Below are 16,966 nucleotides of genomic sequence, written 5' to 3' on the forward strand. Positions count from 1 at the left end.
CATTTCAACAGGACACGATCTGTTATCCACCTTTAAAGTGTGGCTTTAAAAAAATGAAAAAAGTTTTTTTTAAAAAAAATGAAAAAGTATATCCCTCTAAATTGTTTATGATCCAGCCATACTGGCAAGAAAATTACGTTTCTGTCGTTTCAGATTTTTCAGCTGAACACACTTCTTGACCCCGTCTCCTTCCACATTCCTCCTTAGGTTACTTAAATTGAGTTTTGGTTTTTGGTTTTTGGTTTGTTTTTCAAATTAATCCCTTTTCTGCCACTCCTTTTTATATTTTTGAGCAGAGACTGATAGCCCATAAAATTGATGTGGGGAAAGTACTGGCTGCCGAGTAAATTCTTTTGTCAGCGTTAGAGATAGGGGAGAAATTTGATTAGGTTCTCATTTAAAGCCAAATTTATCAAATTTTCAATTTCTGAAACAATACAATAACCAAAACACAGGCATCCTTCAAAATTCATAATTATATAAAAAAAATTGCCAGGCAGTTCTACAACCAAATAATATTTACACAAATGCATATGTTAGGGCAAAGTGTGCCTAAAAATAAATATATTAATGAGATAAACATATAAAAACGCATCATATTGTGAGAAATTGCTTGCAGAAATGCCTGTATTAGTCAAAACTACATATAAAAATCTGTTCTAAGGGAAATTCACACTAAAATGCTGGGGGAAATTCCATTAGGAGTTTTAAAAAGAAAAATTGCAAATTGCTGCAGAAACGTTGGAGGGCCAAATTTAAGATTGGGAAAAATAAGAAATTGATTATTTCATCGGTTGTCAGAGATTACCAGATCTTTGCATCCCTAGTCAGAGGTGACAGGATCCAAAGGTCTCTCTTTGTGACTTCCCACATGCTACTTGTGGATTGAGCATTAATAGCACTTGATTACATTCTGGGAGCAGGTGTAGGCAATTCATATTTTGCCCAGCAACCCAGCTCTTTCCTGGTGTTGCTGGAGTGTGCAAGAAGAAGAGATGCATCCTTGTGCATCATGGGATATGGCATGGGTACATTTGGCAGGGAATTGTGGCTGAGCCACTGCCCCTCCTTGAGATACATGGCCGCTTCTGTGGCATATGAAACATGTAGTTCTTTTGGGAGGGTGCCACCACGTTTCTGGGATAAACTGGAATCCAGTGGGTTCCACCATGGTTCCAGTGACTTAATCATCATTGTAGGGTGCACTGTCCACCACATCAGCTCAGGAGGCTTCTGGGAGTGCACATTTCCCCTGTTCTGTAAAAGCTGAGCCAACAAGCCTTCATGGATCAACAAAGCCTTTGCTGGATTCTGCTTAGTTTCTGTGGCTGAGCTGGGCCTCTCTGGAATCAGATTCTGGATTCCCATTTCTGGGTGTCTAGTGGAGTTCAGAAGCTTGTGGTCTCATCTACTTCCATCTACAGGCAGCTTTAGGGTATGAGCAGAGTTTGTGCAGGTCCAGATGGCGTCACTACAAAGGGAAAGACTTTGCTATAGGGAAGTCAGAGTGGATTTTCATCACCTAAAGCACCTGGTGTAATATTTCTTGAGCCATCCATAAGACCCAAGTAGCAATTGCTTTAAATCCCTAGCATAATACAGCTCTCCTATATTGCTTTTGCAAGAAACAACCAGCTCTTCTGGCGTGGCCCCCTTGCAAGCCAGCTCCTCCCCGGCCAAGACTGATGCAGGAACTGAAGGTAGGAAATACTCTGCTGAGACAAGCTGTCATAGCTAGCGCCCCACTGTCTCGGGGTGATGCTTAGGAGCTGCTTCAGCATATAGTAGAAATGGAGGAGAATTTTGATTCAGTTTGCATTTAAAGGTGAAGGGTTGTTGCCAGTGCTAATCCTACTCAGAGTATACCTATTGAAAATAATGGACATGCTTAACTTCTGTCCATTCATTTCAGTGGGTCTGCTTGGAGTTGGCTAGAATCCGAACTCACAATTAACACTTTCTGAAACGACACACAAACCCAAAGGTAGCCATCCTTCGGAATTCTCACTTCTCCAAATTTTGCAAGGTGGCTTTCCGGCCAAGTAATGTAACAAAAATGCATATACCAGAGGTAAAGTATGCATATAAATGCATATATTTGTGAAAACAATATACAGAAATGCATTGCTTTAGGAGAAATTGCATTGCTAAAAAAGTGCATATTGGGTGAAATTGCATCGGATATTAGGAGAAATTTGCACTAAAATGCTGATGCATTTTCATTAGGGGTTGGGGAATTCACAAACTGAGATAGAAATGTAAAGAACTGAAATTCAGATAGGAAAAGTGAGAAGCTGGAGTTGACATATTTGGCCACACCTGATAACACCTACTTTGCTTTCCATGTGTTAACTCTTGCTTTCCACAGACACCCCCCCCCCCAAAAAAAAGTGCAGGGCTTGATTCTTTTGTGTGGTTTCAACTGTGCCCTGCACAGTTGGTGAGATGGGATTGAACCTCAGGGTTTTGACAGATGCATCTAAGGAGAGTGGTGATTAATAGCAGAAGTGACTGTTCTCAGCTCACTACTGTGGTGATATGAGAAGGCCATGGAAACCAGGCAGTTGTATATAGTTTGTATATAGTTGCTTGTGCAAAGAGAAACCAGTGTGGTATGTAGATTAGAAGTTGTTTAGAGCATAGGGCAATTCCCAACACCCAGTCTGTTGTATGTTTTCTGCTTGCCTGAAATGTGTATGACTGACATTGGTTCACAGAGACCTAAAAATCACCGTTGGGGTTGTTTATTTATTTATTAAAGTATCAGCAATGATACCCGCCCCTTGCCCTTCCAAGTTTGTGCTATGGCACTTTCTGTTCTAGGACAAGAACATGAGAAGCTTCCTTACACCAAGTCAGACCATTGGACCCATCTAGCTCAGTATTGTCTACACAGCCTAGCAGCAGCTCTCCAGGGTTTGAGGCAGGAAACACTTCCAGTCCTACCTGGATATATGTCAGGGATTGAAACTGGGACCTTCTGTGTGCAAAGCATATGCTCTGCCACTGAGCTACGTGGCCCCTTTCCAAATAAGAACACAAGGAGCTGCTTTGTAGTGAGCCGGACCATTGGTCAACCAAGCTCAGTATTGTCTACACAGCCTAGCAGCAACTCTCCAGGGTTTGAGGCTGTGGCCTCTGCTGAGGGTTGAACCTGGGACCTTCTGCATGTCAAAAAAAAAGAAAGAAAAAAAGAACAGAAGGCAGAAAAGCTTACTGTCCCCTGGTGTAGGTAGACATGAGTGTACAAGGAAACAGTTGCATAATCTATATTGAGCACTGTCTTGTAAGAAAGGAAGGACAAGAATCCAATCCGGTGGAGAGGGAACAGAGCTGGCCCTCCCAGTAGGCAAAGTGAGGCAGCTGCCTCAGGCGGCATAGGTTGTGGATCAGGGAGGAGTCAATAATAAGGTGTTTTGAGGCCACTGCTGTGTGTTCCACACTGCCTTCTCTATATGTCCTCAACTCACCTTGGAGGCAGTAATGGCAGACTCTGTCCCATTGCTGCTAATCTTGCAGTAAGGTACAACTGACATTATGGTCAGTTCTTTTACAAGGAAGAAAAAGGTGAGTGGGCACCATCTTGTTTCTGCACCTCAGGTAGCAAAATGCCAGGGGTCCCCCCTGCCCATCTTAGGCTTTAAAGAATTTTTTTGCAAAGGCATAAAAAATTACCAGCATATGGTCACATCCATAGTATGCATTTAAAGCACATGACTCTCCCCCTCCCCAAATCCTAGGAACTGTGGTTTGTTATGGTGCTGGGAATTGTAGCTCTGTGTGGGTAAACTACAGTTCCCAGGGTTCTTGGGGAAAAGCCATGTGCTTTAGTTGTACGGCGTGGATGTGAATCAGTCTTAGGCCATATACACACCATTTATTTAAAGCACATAATTTCCCCCCAAAGAATCCTGGGAACTCTAGTTTACCTCTCACAATTCCCAGCAGCCTTAACAAGCTATGCTTCCCAGGGTTCTTGGTGCACATGTGCTTTAAATGTATGGTGTTTATGCAGACTAGGTCATTATCTCTCAAACTCCATCTCTACCTCTCTCTTTACCCATCCCAGCTATACATGAATTCTGCTTCTAAGTAGTCTTTGGGAGTCTTTTACAATAAGCCACAGTACTGCCTTAAAATGAAATATTCTTTCCAACTGCTGAAACACCAAGCTGTTAGGAGCTCAGCGAGACCAGTCATGAAACCCAAGCCTGCGCCAAGGGAGCCTCCCGAAAACATCCAAGGTAAGGTCTGACATTCATAGCCAACGTCAAGAGGGCTGGTGGGCATCAGGCAGGCAGGAGTTTTATTCTCGGCTTGTTCCAAACAATTTCAACTGGAGTGTGAAGCCTGTCATAATAAATAGCCTTTCACAAATACCTATATACAAATCGACATTGACCTCCACTCTTGCAGCCAGTATGGCTCTGAATACCTGTTTCTGGGAATTGCAAGTGAGGAAAGTTTTGGTGTTGTACTCAGGTTCTGCTTGTTGTCTTCCCACTGGGGGTATCTGGTTGACCACTGAGAGACTAGAATGCTGGACTATAGGGGTCTTTTGGCCTGATCTAGCAGCCAGGCTCTTCTTATGTGCTTGGATTGGAATGCTGTGTATCGTTCTGGGTGTCATGATTTTGAAAGGGTATTGTAGAGCTGGAAAATGTACAGAAAAGGGCAACAACCAAAAATGATGAAGGGGATGGAGCAAGCTGCCTGACAAGGAACGGTTGCAACATTTGAAGCTTTTTAGCTCAGGAGGGAAAGGCAAAATAGGTGGAGCATATTGGAGGCATACAGAAAGTGGACATGAAGATGTTCTTTCCCTCTTGCATAATGTTAGATAAAGGTAAAGGTAAAGGTACCCCTGCCCATACAGGCCAGTCTTGACAGACTCTGGGGTTGTGCGCCCATCTCACTCAAGAGGCCAGGGGCCAGCGCTGTCCGGAGACACTTCCGGGTCACGTGGCCAGCGTGACATCGCTGCTCTGGCGAGCCAGAGCCGCACACGGAAACGCCGTTTACCTTCCCGCTGGTAAGCGGTCCCTATTTATCTACTTGCACCCGGAGGTGCTTTCGAACTGCTAGGTTGGCAGGCGCTGGGACCGAGCAGCGGGAGCGCACCCCGCCGCAGGGATTCGAACCGCCGACCTTTCGATCGGCAAGTCCTAGGCGCTGCGGCTTTAACCCACAGCGCCACCTGCGTCCCATAATGTTAGATACTATAGGGTTATTATCCAGTGAGGCTTAATGCTGGGGAAAAGTAAAGTAAAGGTAAAGGGACCCCTGACCATTAGGTCCAGTCGTGACCGACTTTGGGGTTGCGGCGCTCATCTCGCTTTATTGGCCAAGGGAGCCGGCGTACAGCTTCCAGGTCATGTGGCCAGCATGACTAAGCCTCTTCTGGCGAACCAGAGCAGCGCACGGAAACGCCATTTACCTTCCCGCCAGAGCGGTACCTATTTATCTACATGCACTTTGACATGCTTTCGAACTGCTAGGTTGGCAGGAGCAGGGACCGAGCAATGGGAACTCACCCCGTTGCGGGGATTCGAACCACCGACCTTCTGATCGGCAAGTCCTAGGCTCTGTGGTTTAACCCACAGCGCCACCTGCGTCCCTTACCTTTGCTTAGTGCATAGCTAAATAATGGAGTTTGCTCTAAGGTGTAGTGGTGGCAAACAACCTCATTGTCTTTAAAGGCAGGGTAGAAAAATCATGGAGGAACATGGTAGCGCATGGAGTTCTTATAGGTGAACTTGAACTGCCGTATTTAGAAAAACAAACTTACTAAATGTTATACTCTAAAACGTAGAAAGAAAGGGAGGGGGTGCTTCTCAAGCTGACTGCTTGACAGCTTTTTCATGACTATTAAGTCCATTTCTGGTTTCATTAAGCCTACCCCTCAATCTCAAAACATAACATAACAAACATGGGAATCTGCCTTATACTAAGTCTGGTTACCCCAGTATAATCTACTCCAACTTTTCCCAAGTGGTGCTCTTCAGATGTGGTTGGATTCCAACTCCCATCAGCCTCAGCCAGCATGTCCAACAGCCAGGGTGGTGGTTAGTGGATTGCAGCAACATCCTGGGGGGGGGGGGAGAACCAAGTTGGTGAAGCTTGGTCTACTCTGACCAGCAGTGGCTCTCCGGAGTCTCAGACATCTGGTAGCTGATCTTTTTACAACAGACCTAGAGGGATTATATCTGGGGCCTTCAGCATGCAAAGTGCATGCTTTGCCATCATGCTATGGACCCCTCTTCCTAAGCCCCTTTCCTCAGACCATCTGCAAGGGAGAGCAAACAGCACTGAGTGCAAAAAGGTGGCATAGTTGTGGCACAGCCAGTTGCTGAAACATGGGATGAAAATGCTTTAATTAGAAGCTCCTTTACCCAGGGCATCCAGGAACACCGCCCCTCCCACAAGCCAATCAGAGGGCGAGAGTAATTAGGCTAATATGCCATCCTGGTTTGACACAGTTAAACCTAATTAGTTGATCCTGTGATTCTTAACCCTTCTTCTCCCACATTCCCTTAAGCCTTAAGGGCTAAGCCAGCTCAAGGCTCCAGAAAGCTTTCCTCTCCGGGTTGGTTCAAACCTGGATGTCAAGTTGCAAAAGTGAAAAGGGTGGAGAAAGAATAGCTTTTAAAAATAAGATGTAAAGGAAAGAAAAATGGCTCAGTGCACCTGTGCAGAGCAGGTGGGGGAATAAACACAGGTAGAAATGTGACGTTAGCAGATATTTCTCTTGCCACGATTCTCATACATTCATTAACTCATATATATATATATATATATATCCTGCTTGCTTGCTCGAAAGAAAGCCTCTAGGTGAGTTACAAAGAGCAATCTATTCTTTTTTTACAAAGAGCAATCTAAAATATGCATTAAAAATACTAACAAAGGTAAACATTTAAAACAAATTGACATAATTTTTTAAAAAATCAAAATATAAATCAGCAATTTTAAAAGAATGACACATAGTAAAATTACATATTAAAGCCCACCTTGCCAAAACAAACAAAGATGGTTTTAATTAGCAAGCATTGAAAACAATGCAGCAAAGTTGTCTGGCTAACATTAACAGGCAGGAGATGCTAAGGATTGAATCTGGAACCGACTCGATGCAAAATAAATGCTCTACCAATGAGCAGGTGCTCTACTTCTGAGTCCTGCATCTGAGTGCACAATTCCTTGAGCCTTGCTCCAGGTTCCTCCACTAAAAAGGTAAAGGACCCCTGACAGTTACATCCAGTCACGGATGACTCTGGGGTTGCAGCGCTCATCTTGCTTTACAGGCCAAGGGAGCGGGCGTTTGTCCACAGACAGTTTTTCCGGGTCATGTGGCCAGCATGACTAAGCCGCTTCCAGCAAACCAGAGCAGCACATGGAACTGCCGTTTACTTTCCCGCCAGAGCAGTACCTATTTATCTACTTGCACTTTTTTGGCGTGCTTTCGAACTGCTAGGTTGGCAGGAGCTGGGACCGAGCAACAGGAGCTCACCCCATTTCAGGGAATCGAACCGCCAACCTTCTGATCAGCAAGCCCAAGAGGCTCAGTGGTTTAGACCACAGCACACCCGCGTCCCTTTCCCCCACTAAGGCTGATATAATTAACAGGGATGTGTGACAGGGTCTTTTTGGTGGAGGCCCAACAGTTGTGGAACTCCCTCCCATGTGAGATCACTAATGTCCTTTTAGGCAGGCAGGTCAGGCATTTCCATTCTGCCAGGTTTTTAATATGTGTGAATTTTATCTGCTTATGTTCTTGTGCTCCCCCCAACTCATGTTTTATGGTGGCTGAAATTGCTATTTTTACTTATTTATTATTATTGTAAATTTGAAGTGCGGTTTTATTGTCCCGCAGGCACTTCTTAGAACCAAGAGGTGATATAGAATGGTTTAATTAATAATTAAGAGGAAATAAAATAAGAGGCTCCATGCCCTCATCCAAAATTCTTCCACCCCCCTGCCAAAACTTGAGGGATCAGACAGGGTATTACATGAATGGCAGAGAAATTCCCCATTGGCACAATTTTTACTCTTTTTGTTGGGCTTGGCAGACAGATGTTTATTTCAGCACCCCAGCTGGGGAGTCTGGAGTTTTATGTGCTGTAACATCCCAGCTTTTTAGCCCACAAGCGCCCAACAGCAGGATTCAGAGCAAAAGAACTGCCAGGCTCTGATCACTGGATGATCAAATACAACACAGAGACAAGGATTGGCAGGACAGTTGCTATGGCAACGTCCAGGTAGTAAGGCTTTCTTTGCCCTCCCGTGGATTGGAGCCACCTGGCTCAGAAGGTGTCCCATAGTCCACCTGTTTCAGAGCTGTCAGGGGTCAGAGGGATATCAAGTCTGGTTCATGGCTTCGTGCTGCTTTAATTTCCTCTGATCTCGGAGGCTGTGTGAAATGAGGACAAGGGCTCCGGGCACAAAGGCATGGCATCCAATGGCCAAACACAGAAGCTGGCATACTTGGAAGACAGAAACCGTAACTGCTGGTGGCTTTGCAATCCCTGCAGACGCCAGCTATTATTTTGCCCTGCAGTCATTTTGGGAGTCTTACATGGGAACATAGCAAGCTGCCTTATCGTAAGTGAGGCCACTGGACAGTCCAGCTCAGCATCATCTATGGTGAGGGGAATCAGCTCTCCAGGTTTTCAGACAGAGGATATTCCAAGCCCTAACTGGATATATAGTGGTACCTCAGATTACAGATGCTTCATGTTACAGACACTTCAGTTTACAGACTCCGCTAACCCAGATATAGTACCTTGGGTTAAGAACTTTGCTTCAGGATGAGAACAGAAATCAGGCAGTAGTGGCTCAGCAGCAGCGGGAGGCCCCATTAGCTAAAGTGGTACCTCAGGTTAAGAATAGTTTCAGGTTAAGAACGGACCTCCGGAACGAATTAAGTTCTTAACCCGAGGTACCACTGTTGAACCTGGGACCTTCTGCATGTAGGATAGATGCCTATCACTGAACTACAACAATAAAAAAGAAAACTAAGAAAAGATGAACTCCAGAGAGGTTGGGCCTGCATGAGATGGCTCAGTTGATAGAGCATGAGACTCTTAATCTCAGGGTCATGGTCAAGCCCCACATCAGATTCCTGCATTGCAGGTGGTTGGACTAGATGACCCTTGTTGTCCCTTCCAACTTTACAATACCATGAGTACATGATTGTTCCCAGAAACCAGAGCCATCAGCTCCGTTGCCCAATATTCCCCATATAGTCTCTGCCACCAGGGATAGGGGAGAAATTTGGCTCAGTCAACTGCAAATGTGCCTAATTTGCATGTCCTGAAACAAGTCACAGACTGAAACAGCCATAGAAATTGTGCGGCATAGTGCTCCAGCCGAGTAATGTGTACAAAAATGCATTTACCATAGTAAAGTGTGCAGATAGATGCAGTGGAAATATCATATACAAAATGCATTGTGTTGGAGGAAGTTGTGTTGCAAAACGTACATATTAGGCAAAACTGCACTAAAAATTAGCACTAAAATTAGCACTAAAATGCTGGTGTATTTTGAAGAGGGCTTTAAAAAAGCAACAACCTGCAAACTGATGTGGGAATGCAGGGAACTGAATATAAGATTGGAAGAATTACAAATCAAAACGAACAGATTTGTCTGTTCCCATTCCATCTCTCCAGAAAGCCTAATCCCCACTGGACTGAGCACCTTTAAAACAACAACTCTTGCACAGTTGTGTGCAAACAGCTATGCTTGCTTCCCCTTTGGCCTTGCTTCCATATGGCCTGCCTTGATTCTTCCTAGCCCATCCCTCATTCTTTCTCAGCCATCCCAGGGGCAAAATTAGGTTTTATTTCACCCAGGTCAAAGATCCAGTTTCGTACACACACATCCCATACACGTTTGCATACACACACATATAGGCGGGCAGCCTCAATGGTGCCCCTCTGGATGCTTCACCTGGGACAAAAAAAACAAACCCCAGCTAACACACACACACACACACACACACACACACACACAGCTCTGCCAATCCTTTCGTACTGAACTGAATAACAAGCAAAGTTTTTTGGGCATGTGAATATGGCCATCTTTATTATTATTATTATTTTAGCAACTGGAAGACAAAATGCTGCCAGCTTCTCCTTAAAAGAAAACCAGCCCAAGACTACCCAAAAGATCAGGCTCTCTCTGCACGGCTTGCAACAGTTAACAAGGAAATGCGATGGAGGGGAAAACCTTCACCCCTAATATTTTGGCAGGAGCCCAGATCAGCTGTCAAGCTACACTTCTCCAGAGAGGAGGCTGGCAGAGCTAAAGGAAAACACAGTGATCCTTTTAGCTGACAGGCGCTGGGGTGGAGCAGGTGTGCAGCTCTGCTGGGCTCTTTTTGGGTTGCAAAGTGGTGTTCCCTCGAGCCGTCCTGCCAGCTGCTTTGCACGCCAAAAGAGCTGAGGCTTTGAATCTCATTCAGTCCAGAGTCCCTGCACATGCATAGGGGGCAAAGTGTTCACAAGATCGCTTAGCGGAGTTTAATTGCCCCTTCATAGTATCTTAAGCAGCTGTGAAAGGGGAAGGCTAAAAGGGTTGGCTTCCCCCATCCTTCCAAAGTGCAATTTTATGGATTTCAAAACCATTTGTATTCAGTGGGTGAGTAACAACTTGGGACTGAACTAAGACTTTGGTACCCATGAGGAGGGAGAAATTTGATTCAGTTCCTATTTCAAGACAATTTTATCAAATTCAGTTTTTGAAACAATACGCAGAACAAAACTCAGCCTTCCTTCAAAACCCGCAGTTCTCTGCATTTTGTAGTGCAGTTCTCCAGCCAAGTAATGTGCACAAAAATGTGCATACTGGGGGTAAAATGTGCAATAAAATGTGTAAAAATAACATTCAAAAATACATCAAACTAGGGGGAAATATGCTTTGCAACCATATATTTGTCAGGCAAAAAATTGTATACAATAGTGTCTGTATTAGGATAAATTCACACAAAAATTCTGATGAATTTTAATGAGAAACTTGAAAGAAAGAAAGAAAGAAAGAAAGAAAGAAAGAAAGAAAGAAAGAAAGAAAAGAAATAAATGGCAAACTGATGTGCAAATGTGGAACACTGAACTTAAGACGGGGGGGAAATGAAAAACTGCCATACCTCCCTGTTCCCATGGGAAACCAACTCACTTGGATTTTGGAGTCTGTATATGTATCTATATATTTTCCCCAAGCAGAATTGAAACTATGCCTCGCAGTGAGTCTTGCCCTAGATCTTCTTGACTGATTGACAGGTCCGTCCTAAGAAGAAAAGGGAGGGGGAGAAAAATTGGTGCCACAAGGGAAGGCCGAGCTCAAAAGCTTTCCCCAAAAACTGCCAGATGCAAAGCAGGGTGTTTGATAGAGTGACAAGTAAACGGCTAAGCTACTGAGTCTAGAAAGGGTCCGTTTTGCAGCGCTGCACGTCTCTGCAGTGGCAGTGATGGTGGTGATTACAAGCGGGACCTGCAGCAGAACCTTGCAGTGTTGAGCACTCCTTTTTCAGGTTACTCCATTCCATCCCCAGCCCAGTTGTTGTTTATTTAATTTGTATACAGCCCTTCATCTTAAGTCCACCCACCCAAACATTCTCCAACAGTCAACTATCATTCCATATCAACTGAGCATATTCAGTCCTTGGTAGTTTATGTTGGACTACCTGCCCCCTCCCTCATTTAGGGTTCCCACCTTAAATACTTTTTGTACTGCTGCACACCTAGCAGATCTCACAAAGTGTGCTGATATCACCCTCTAGTGCTACGTAAGGATCTATGCTAAGAGAAGGTATAAGGTAAAGGGACCCCTGACCATTAGATCCAGTCATGACCGACTCTGGGGTTGCGGTGCTCATCTCACTATACTGGCCAAGGGAGCCGGCGTACAGTCATGTGGCCAGCATGACTAAGCTGCTTCTGGCGAACCAGAGCAGCGCACGGAAACGCCGTTTACCTTCCCACCGGAGCGGTACCTATTTATCTACTTGCACTTCATGCTTTCGAACTGCTAGGTTGGCAGGAGCAGGGACCGAGCAACGGGAGCTCACCCCATCACGGGGATTCAAACCACCGACCTTCTGATCGGCAAGCCCTAGGCTCTGTGGTTTAACCCCCAGCGCCACCTGCATCCCATAAGAGAAACTATACGTTGTTTATCCTTGCTCTTGATGGCAATGATGTTTTTCAACAACATGGTGCTGAAAGCAACCTACTAAGGAATATCATACAGTCATAGCTTTTGTTCCAGAGGATCAGGATGAAATGCCTTGCACAGGCATTGGCAGACTCCAGCCCTCCAGTTTGCCTATGCCTGGCCTTGCATTAAAAAGAGCAGCAGAAACAAAAAAGGAAAACACCAAACATTAAAAATGCAGGGCAAGCAATTCACAATTAGAGTTCCCATGAAACGTATGCTTCAGCCCAATACGTGTAAAAGGCACGTAAGATGGATTTGTCTATTTCAGTTCCCTCAGTTTCCAGTTTTTCCAGTCTTAAGACTGGAAAAACTAGAAACTGAGGGAACTGAAATAGACAAATTGGTTCTCCACATTCTTGCACAGCAAATCACTTTTTTAAAAAATTAAAGAAAAATGCTCATGATTTAAAAAAATAATTAAAATTCATCAGCATCTTAGGGCTAATTTCTCCTAATAAACACATTTTTTGCATGCAATTTTGACTCGTTTGTACATTTTCGCAAGTAATTTCCCCTAGTATAATACATTTTAGTATGCCATTTTCAATGCTATATTAATTTTTATGCACATTTCCCCATAATAAAATATGCATTTTTGTAAACATTGGTTTGGTTGGAGAATTTCATCATGAAGTTTGGAGAGCATGAATTTCAAAGGATGGCCATGTTTCCATTCTCATATTATTCTGCAAAGTGCCTTTAAATGTGAACTGAATTGAATTTCTTCCCCAGGGTGTGTGTGGACATTAGGCTCTCAAAAATGTTTCTAAAGTGTGCATGGGAGGGACTCAAAGTAATCCAATATTATTATGTTAAAAAATTCAAAAGGAACTATAAGCATGCTGAAAAGAGACAAAGAATGTCATAGAACTGTAGAAGGAAGCTCTGGGTGCACACTGTTCAGGGCTCAGCCTCTTCTCTCTCAACCTCAACTCACTCACTCTCTCAGCCTTTGCCTATTAGCAGTCAGCTCAGCTCATCCCTCCACAGAAAAGCTCTGTTTCCAAAACAGGGCAAGGAAGATGATGCAGTCAGTTTCTCAGTTCTAGGAAAGGTGGCTGCGCTTCTTCCTCTTCTTCTATCAATTAAACCTTCCCAACAGCAGTCTTCTTTACCTGATCATTTCTGGGGGGCTTGGCTCCACCCTCCAGCAAACTTTGGGGGCTTGGCCCCTTCTTCCCTCACTCTTCCAGGATCCTTAGGTCGCCAAGAGGTCCTGTGTGGGCAAGGGAGTTCCTCCACACTGGTGCCATCACCAATAAGGCCCTACTCTGGGCTCTCATTGACTTAAATTCCTGGAAATGCAGGATACAAAACAGGTGTTCACCAGTGGGTGGGAAGGGAGGAATGTTTAGAAAGAAGTGTTCTTTGGGGCCCAGCTTGTCAAAGGGCTTCTGTGGTTAAAAAGAGTGCCTCATATTGGACACAGGAAGCCAATCAGCAGGCTATGTCGATGAGCAAGTCTCAGAGTGATGTCTCAACCAGCCAATCCTCCATTTGCACTCTGAGAAACATCCAACTTGCCATTTGTTAGTGGCAGTGTAAAACAGAATATGAGCTCAAAGATGTGACACTTCTGGATGGCAAAGGTGACCAACTGCAGTCCATGTGCATATTCACTTTGGACAGTATCTTCCATGTCTTCCAGTTCAGACATTCTAATCATTCAGATTTACTCTGTCCACATTTCTAAGGACTGTCAGTTGGAGTGTGGAGGGTAGTTCTTTACTTCATTAGCATTTGCTGCAATGGGTGGCTATCAGCTTTAAAAATGGATTCGACAAATTGATGGAAGTTGAGTGGCCAACAACAGCAGTTAGGACAACCAAATAAAACCTCTGTGTTCAGAGGCAGTCTAGCTCTGTCTCCCAGCTACTGAGGAGAAACTGCCTGTGATGGGTGAGTCATGCTGTGCTTGGAAGTACCAGACAGAGGCACCCAACTGTCCTCTGTTGGAAACAGAAGACTAAGACAAATGGAACTTGGTCGGAGCCAGCAAAGCACTTTGTAGCATTAGAGACAAAGGTATTCTCTGTGTTGCTTATCAAAGTGGCTAGGGAGGACTAGGGTGAAGGGACACCTCCTAAAGGTGGCTGTAATGACTTGGAGCATCTTATGGAACTGCTGCATACTATGTATACAGAATGGACCTTAAAGGTAAAAGTAAAGAGACCCCTGACCGTTAGGTCCAGTCGTGGCCGACTCTGGGGTTGCGGCGCTCATCTCGCTTTACTGGCCAAGGGAGCCAGCATACAGCTTCCAGGTCATGTGGCCAGCATGACTGAGCCGCTTCTGGCGAACCAGAACAGTGCATGGAAACGCCGTTTACCTTCCCACCGGAGTGGTACCTATTTATCTACTTGCACCAGCGTGCTTTCAAACTGCTAGGTTGGCAGGAGCAGGGACCGAGCAACAGGAGCTCACCCCGTCACGGGGATTCGAACCGTGACCTTCCAATCGGCAAGCCCAAGAGGCTCAGTGGTTTAGACCACAGCGCCACCTGGGCCTTATCTCTGATTAAATGAGAGGTGATTCAAACCCAATACCCCATGCCAGGGGTCAGTGTGATTGAGCAGCTGCTAAGGCCCACATGTCATCCTAGCAAGTGTCTCCAGAGCCCCCAGGCTCCTTACTGTCACTGAGGAACTGGTGGCCACTCCAGATAATGGAGTCCCAGCTCCCATCAACACTAGCCAACAACACCAGCAGTCAAGGATTATGGGAGCAGCAGTCCAGCAACAATTGAAGGATGACAGATTCCTCACCTCTGGCTCCCTTGGCCAGTAAAGCGAGATGAGCTTTACTTCTGCTCAGGGAGAATAAATACAGGGAATAATTGACACCACTCACAAACGTGCAGGTTTCACTATCTGCACACATTGTGTTTTCAGGAAATCATTTATTAGGTGAGCATTCACATAATGAGATAACGATTTCCACTGATTCCTATGGGGAGATTTCTAATGCATTCCCAACCATAGAATTTTGACCCCTAAACATCAAAACACCTCAGGAAAATCTGCCGAAACCTTGCAAAAGGCAAACAAGGAAGGACAAAATGCTCTCTTAGTTGTCTGATCTCTCCCTGTCCCTCCCAGTATGGTTTCTGGCAAAACAGCTGCCTTGGACCAACCAAACACAAAAAAGTAAAACTTCTTTAAGGCTGCTTAAATGTTTACAGCACTACATGCAAGTCTGACTGTTTGGATATCTGAATCTGCAGTGTGTATAGGAAGGTTTGGCTACCAATTCCTTGTGTTTGGATAAGTGTTTTTTTTTTTTTTGCTGTTGTATAATAAGCATTTTGATAGTGGAACCTGTATTTAACCATTAAGTGCAGTGCCACCTAGTGGCTAAACCATACAAAGACACTACGTCTCTGCCTATTTGCCCCCTTCAAGCAGGGAAAATTGAAATACTTTATTGTCACTTGTACAACTTGTATACGTGAGAAAAATAACAGCAGCCTCCCACTCACTTTGATCCCTCTTACTGGAAAGTGATGCAGTGGGTTGCAGAGGGCAAGCAGCAGGCAGTTGTGGCAGCGGAGAAGCCTATTCTACCTATTGCCAAAGAACCTGGGAATCTTCTGCTAGTTGCCCCCTTATCAAGGAAGCCAATCCTTTTTATGCACTAGTCATTGGGAAGTTTTCCTCTGCAAGAACCATGAAAATGATGGAGCAGTGGGAGCTTGTGCAGGAGAATGACTCTGTGGTTTGCACCAATTCTATGGGCAAATGAACTTGGGCTGTGAGCCCATGTGCTTTAAGTGTGCTAAATGTGCTTTAAATGTAAGGTGTGACGTAGGCTAGATGGACTGTTGATGCAATCCAGTATATTTGCTGCCCTCCCAATGTGAGCTGGTGCTGATGGGAGTTGTAGTTCCAAAACATCTAGAGGGCCCCAGGTTGGAGAGGGCTGGTGTATGGCAAGTCATATGAAGGTGGGGGGCAAGGGGTACCCTTGAGCAGCAAATTTCCTAAGTCAGCAGACTTTCTCATGCAATTTGCCAACCCTGAATATCCTTAGCAAGCTGGATGGCTGCCAGTGAACAGAGTTGGGACAGGCATCACTTTTCCAAGAGCTTGAGATCTGGGTAGTAAATAATGCTGGTAGTTGGGCAAGGGGGGGGGGGGGAGAGGCGAGACTGATGAAAGCAGCAGCCTGGAGTGAAACATCTATATGCGCTCTCTCTCTCGCTCTCTCCTTGGGAAAATGATTTGCGTCCCACCAGGGCCTCCTCCTCTGCTCTGAGCCTGTTCGCCTTCAACAGCTTTGTAACACAAACAGCTGCAGCAGCCTGAGTATTGCGATGCAATTCTGCATTGGCACAAACCTCGCTCCGTGGGGCACGCAGAACTCTTTGGCAGTTTCCTCTGCCCAGCAGCTCTGCCATCACCGTAGCCCCGCAGAGATACTGGCACCCTCTGGGCTTAATTTTTTTTTTAGAGGACTCTTAATGTGATTGCCGCAGTAATTGAAAAGAGTGTTTAGGGGAGGTGTGTTTGGATAAGGCGACTTGAGGTAAAGGGAGGACAAGCCAGGCTGCTGCTGGGCCTTGTGGATTTCATATGGTGCAGTCCTCCCCCACCCCCACCCCAATGCACAGCCATCTGTGCAGAGCCTCAAAGCGTGGCACCCCTGTTCCGCTGCCCAGCTTTGCTGCCTTCTCCCCAGCCTCAGGGGGAAGAGTGGGACCAGCAAGAAAGCTCAACAGAACATCTCCCCTCCTGCTGAATTAGTGAGAGGGGAGGCATTC

The 16,966-nt window shown here is 45.2% G+C and overlaps 1 protein-coding gene across 10 annotated transcripts in view; it reads left to right on the top strand.

The window, feature by feature from the left end:
- NTNG2 (netrin G2) overlaps positions 1–16,966 on the top strand; it is a 124,459-nt gene that overhangs the window by 87,497 nt on the left and 19,996 nt on the right. For 5 of the 10 annotated variants that reach the window (XM_083721400.1, XM_083721401.1, XM_083721402.1 and 2 more), the window contains one exon: positions 1,626–1,700. The exons of 2 other annotated variants lie outside the window; for them this stretch is intronic. In XM_083721400.1, the coding sequence (XP_083577526.1) occupies positions 1,626–1,700 (75 nt within the window). Of the gene's footprint in view, positions 1–1,625; positions 1,701–4,172; positions 4,245–16,966 lie in introns of all 10 variants that reach the window. 3 more of the 10 variants (XM_083721396.1, XM_083721399.1, XM_083721398.1) reach the window with 1 other exon arrangement.

The sequence above is a fragment of the Podarcis gaigeae genome (assembly GCF_964106915.1).
Source record: "Podarcis gaigeae genome assembly, chromosome: Z".
NCBI classification, from domain to species: domain Eukaryota; kingdom Metazoa; phylum Chordata; class Lepidosauria; order Squamata; family Lacertidae; genus Podarcis; species Podarcis gaigeae.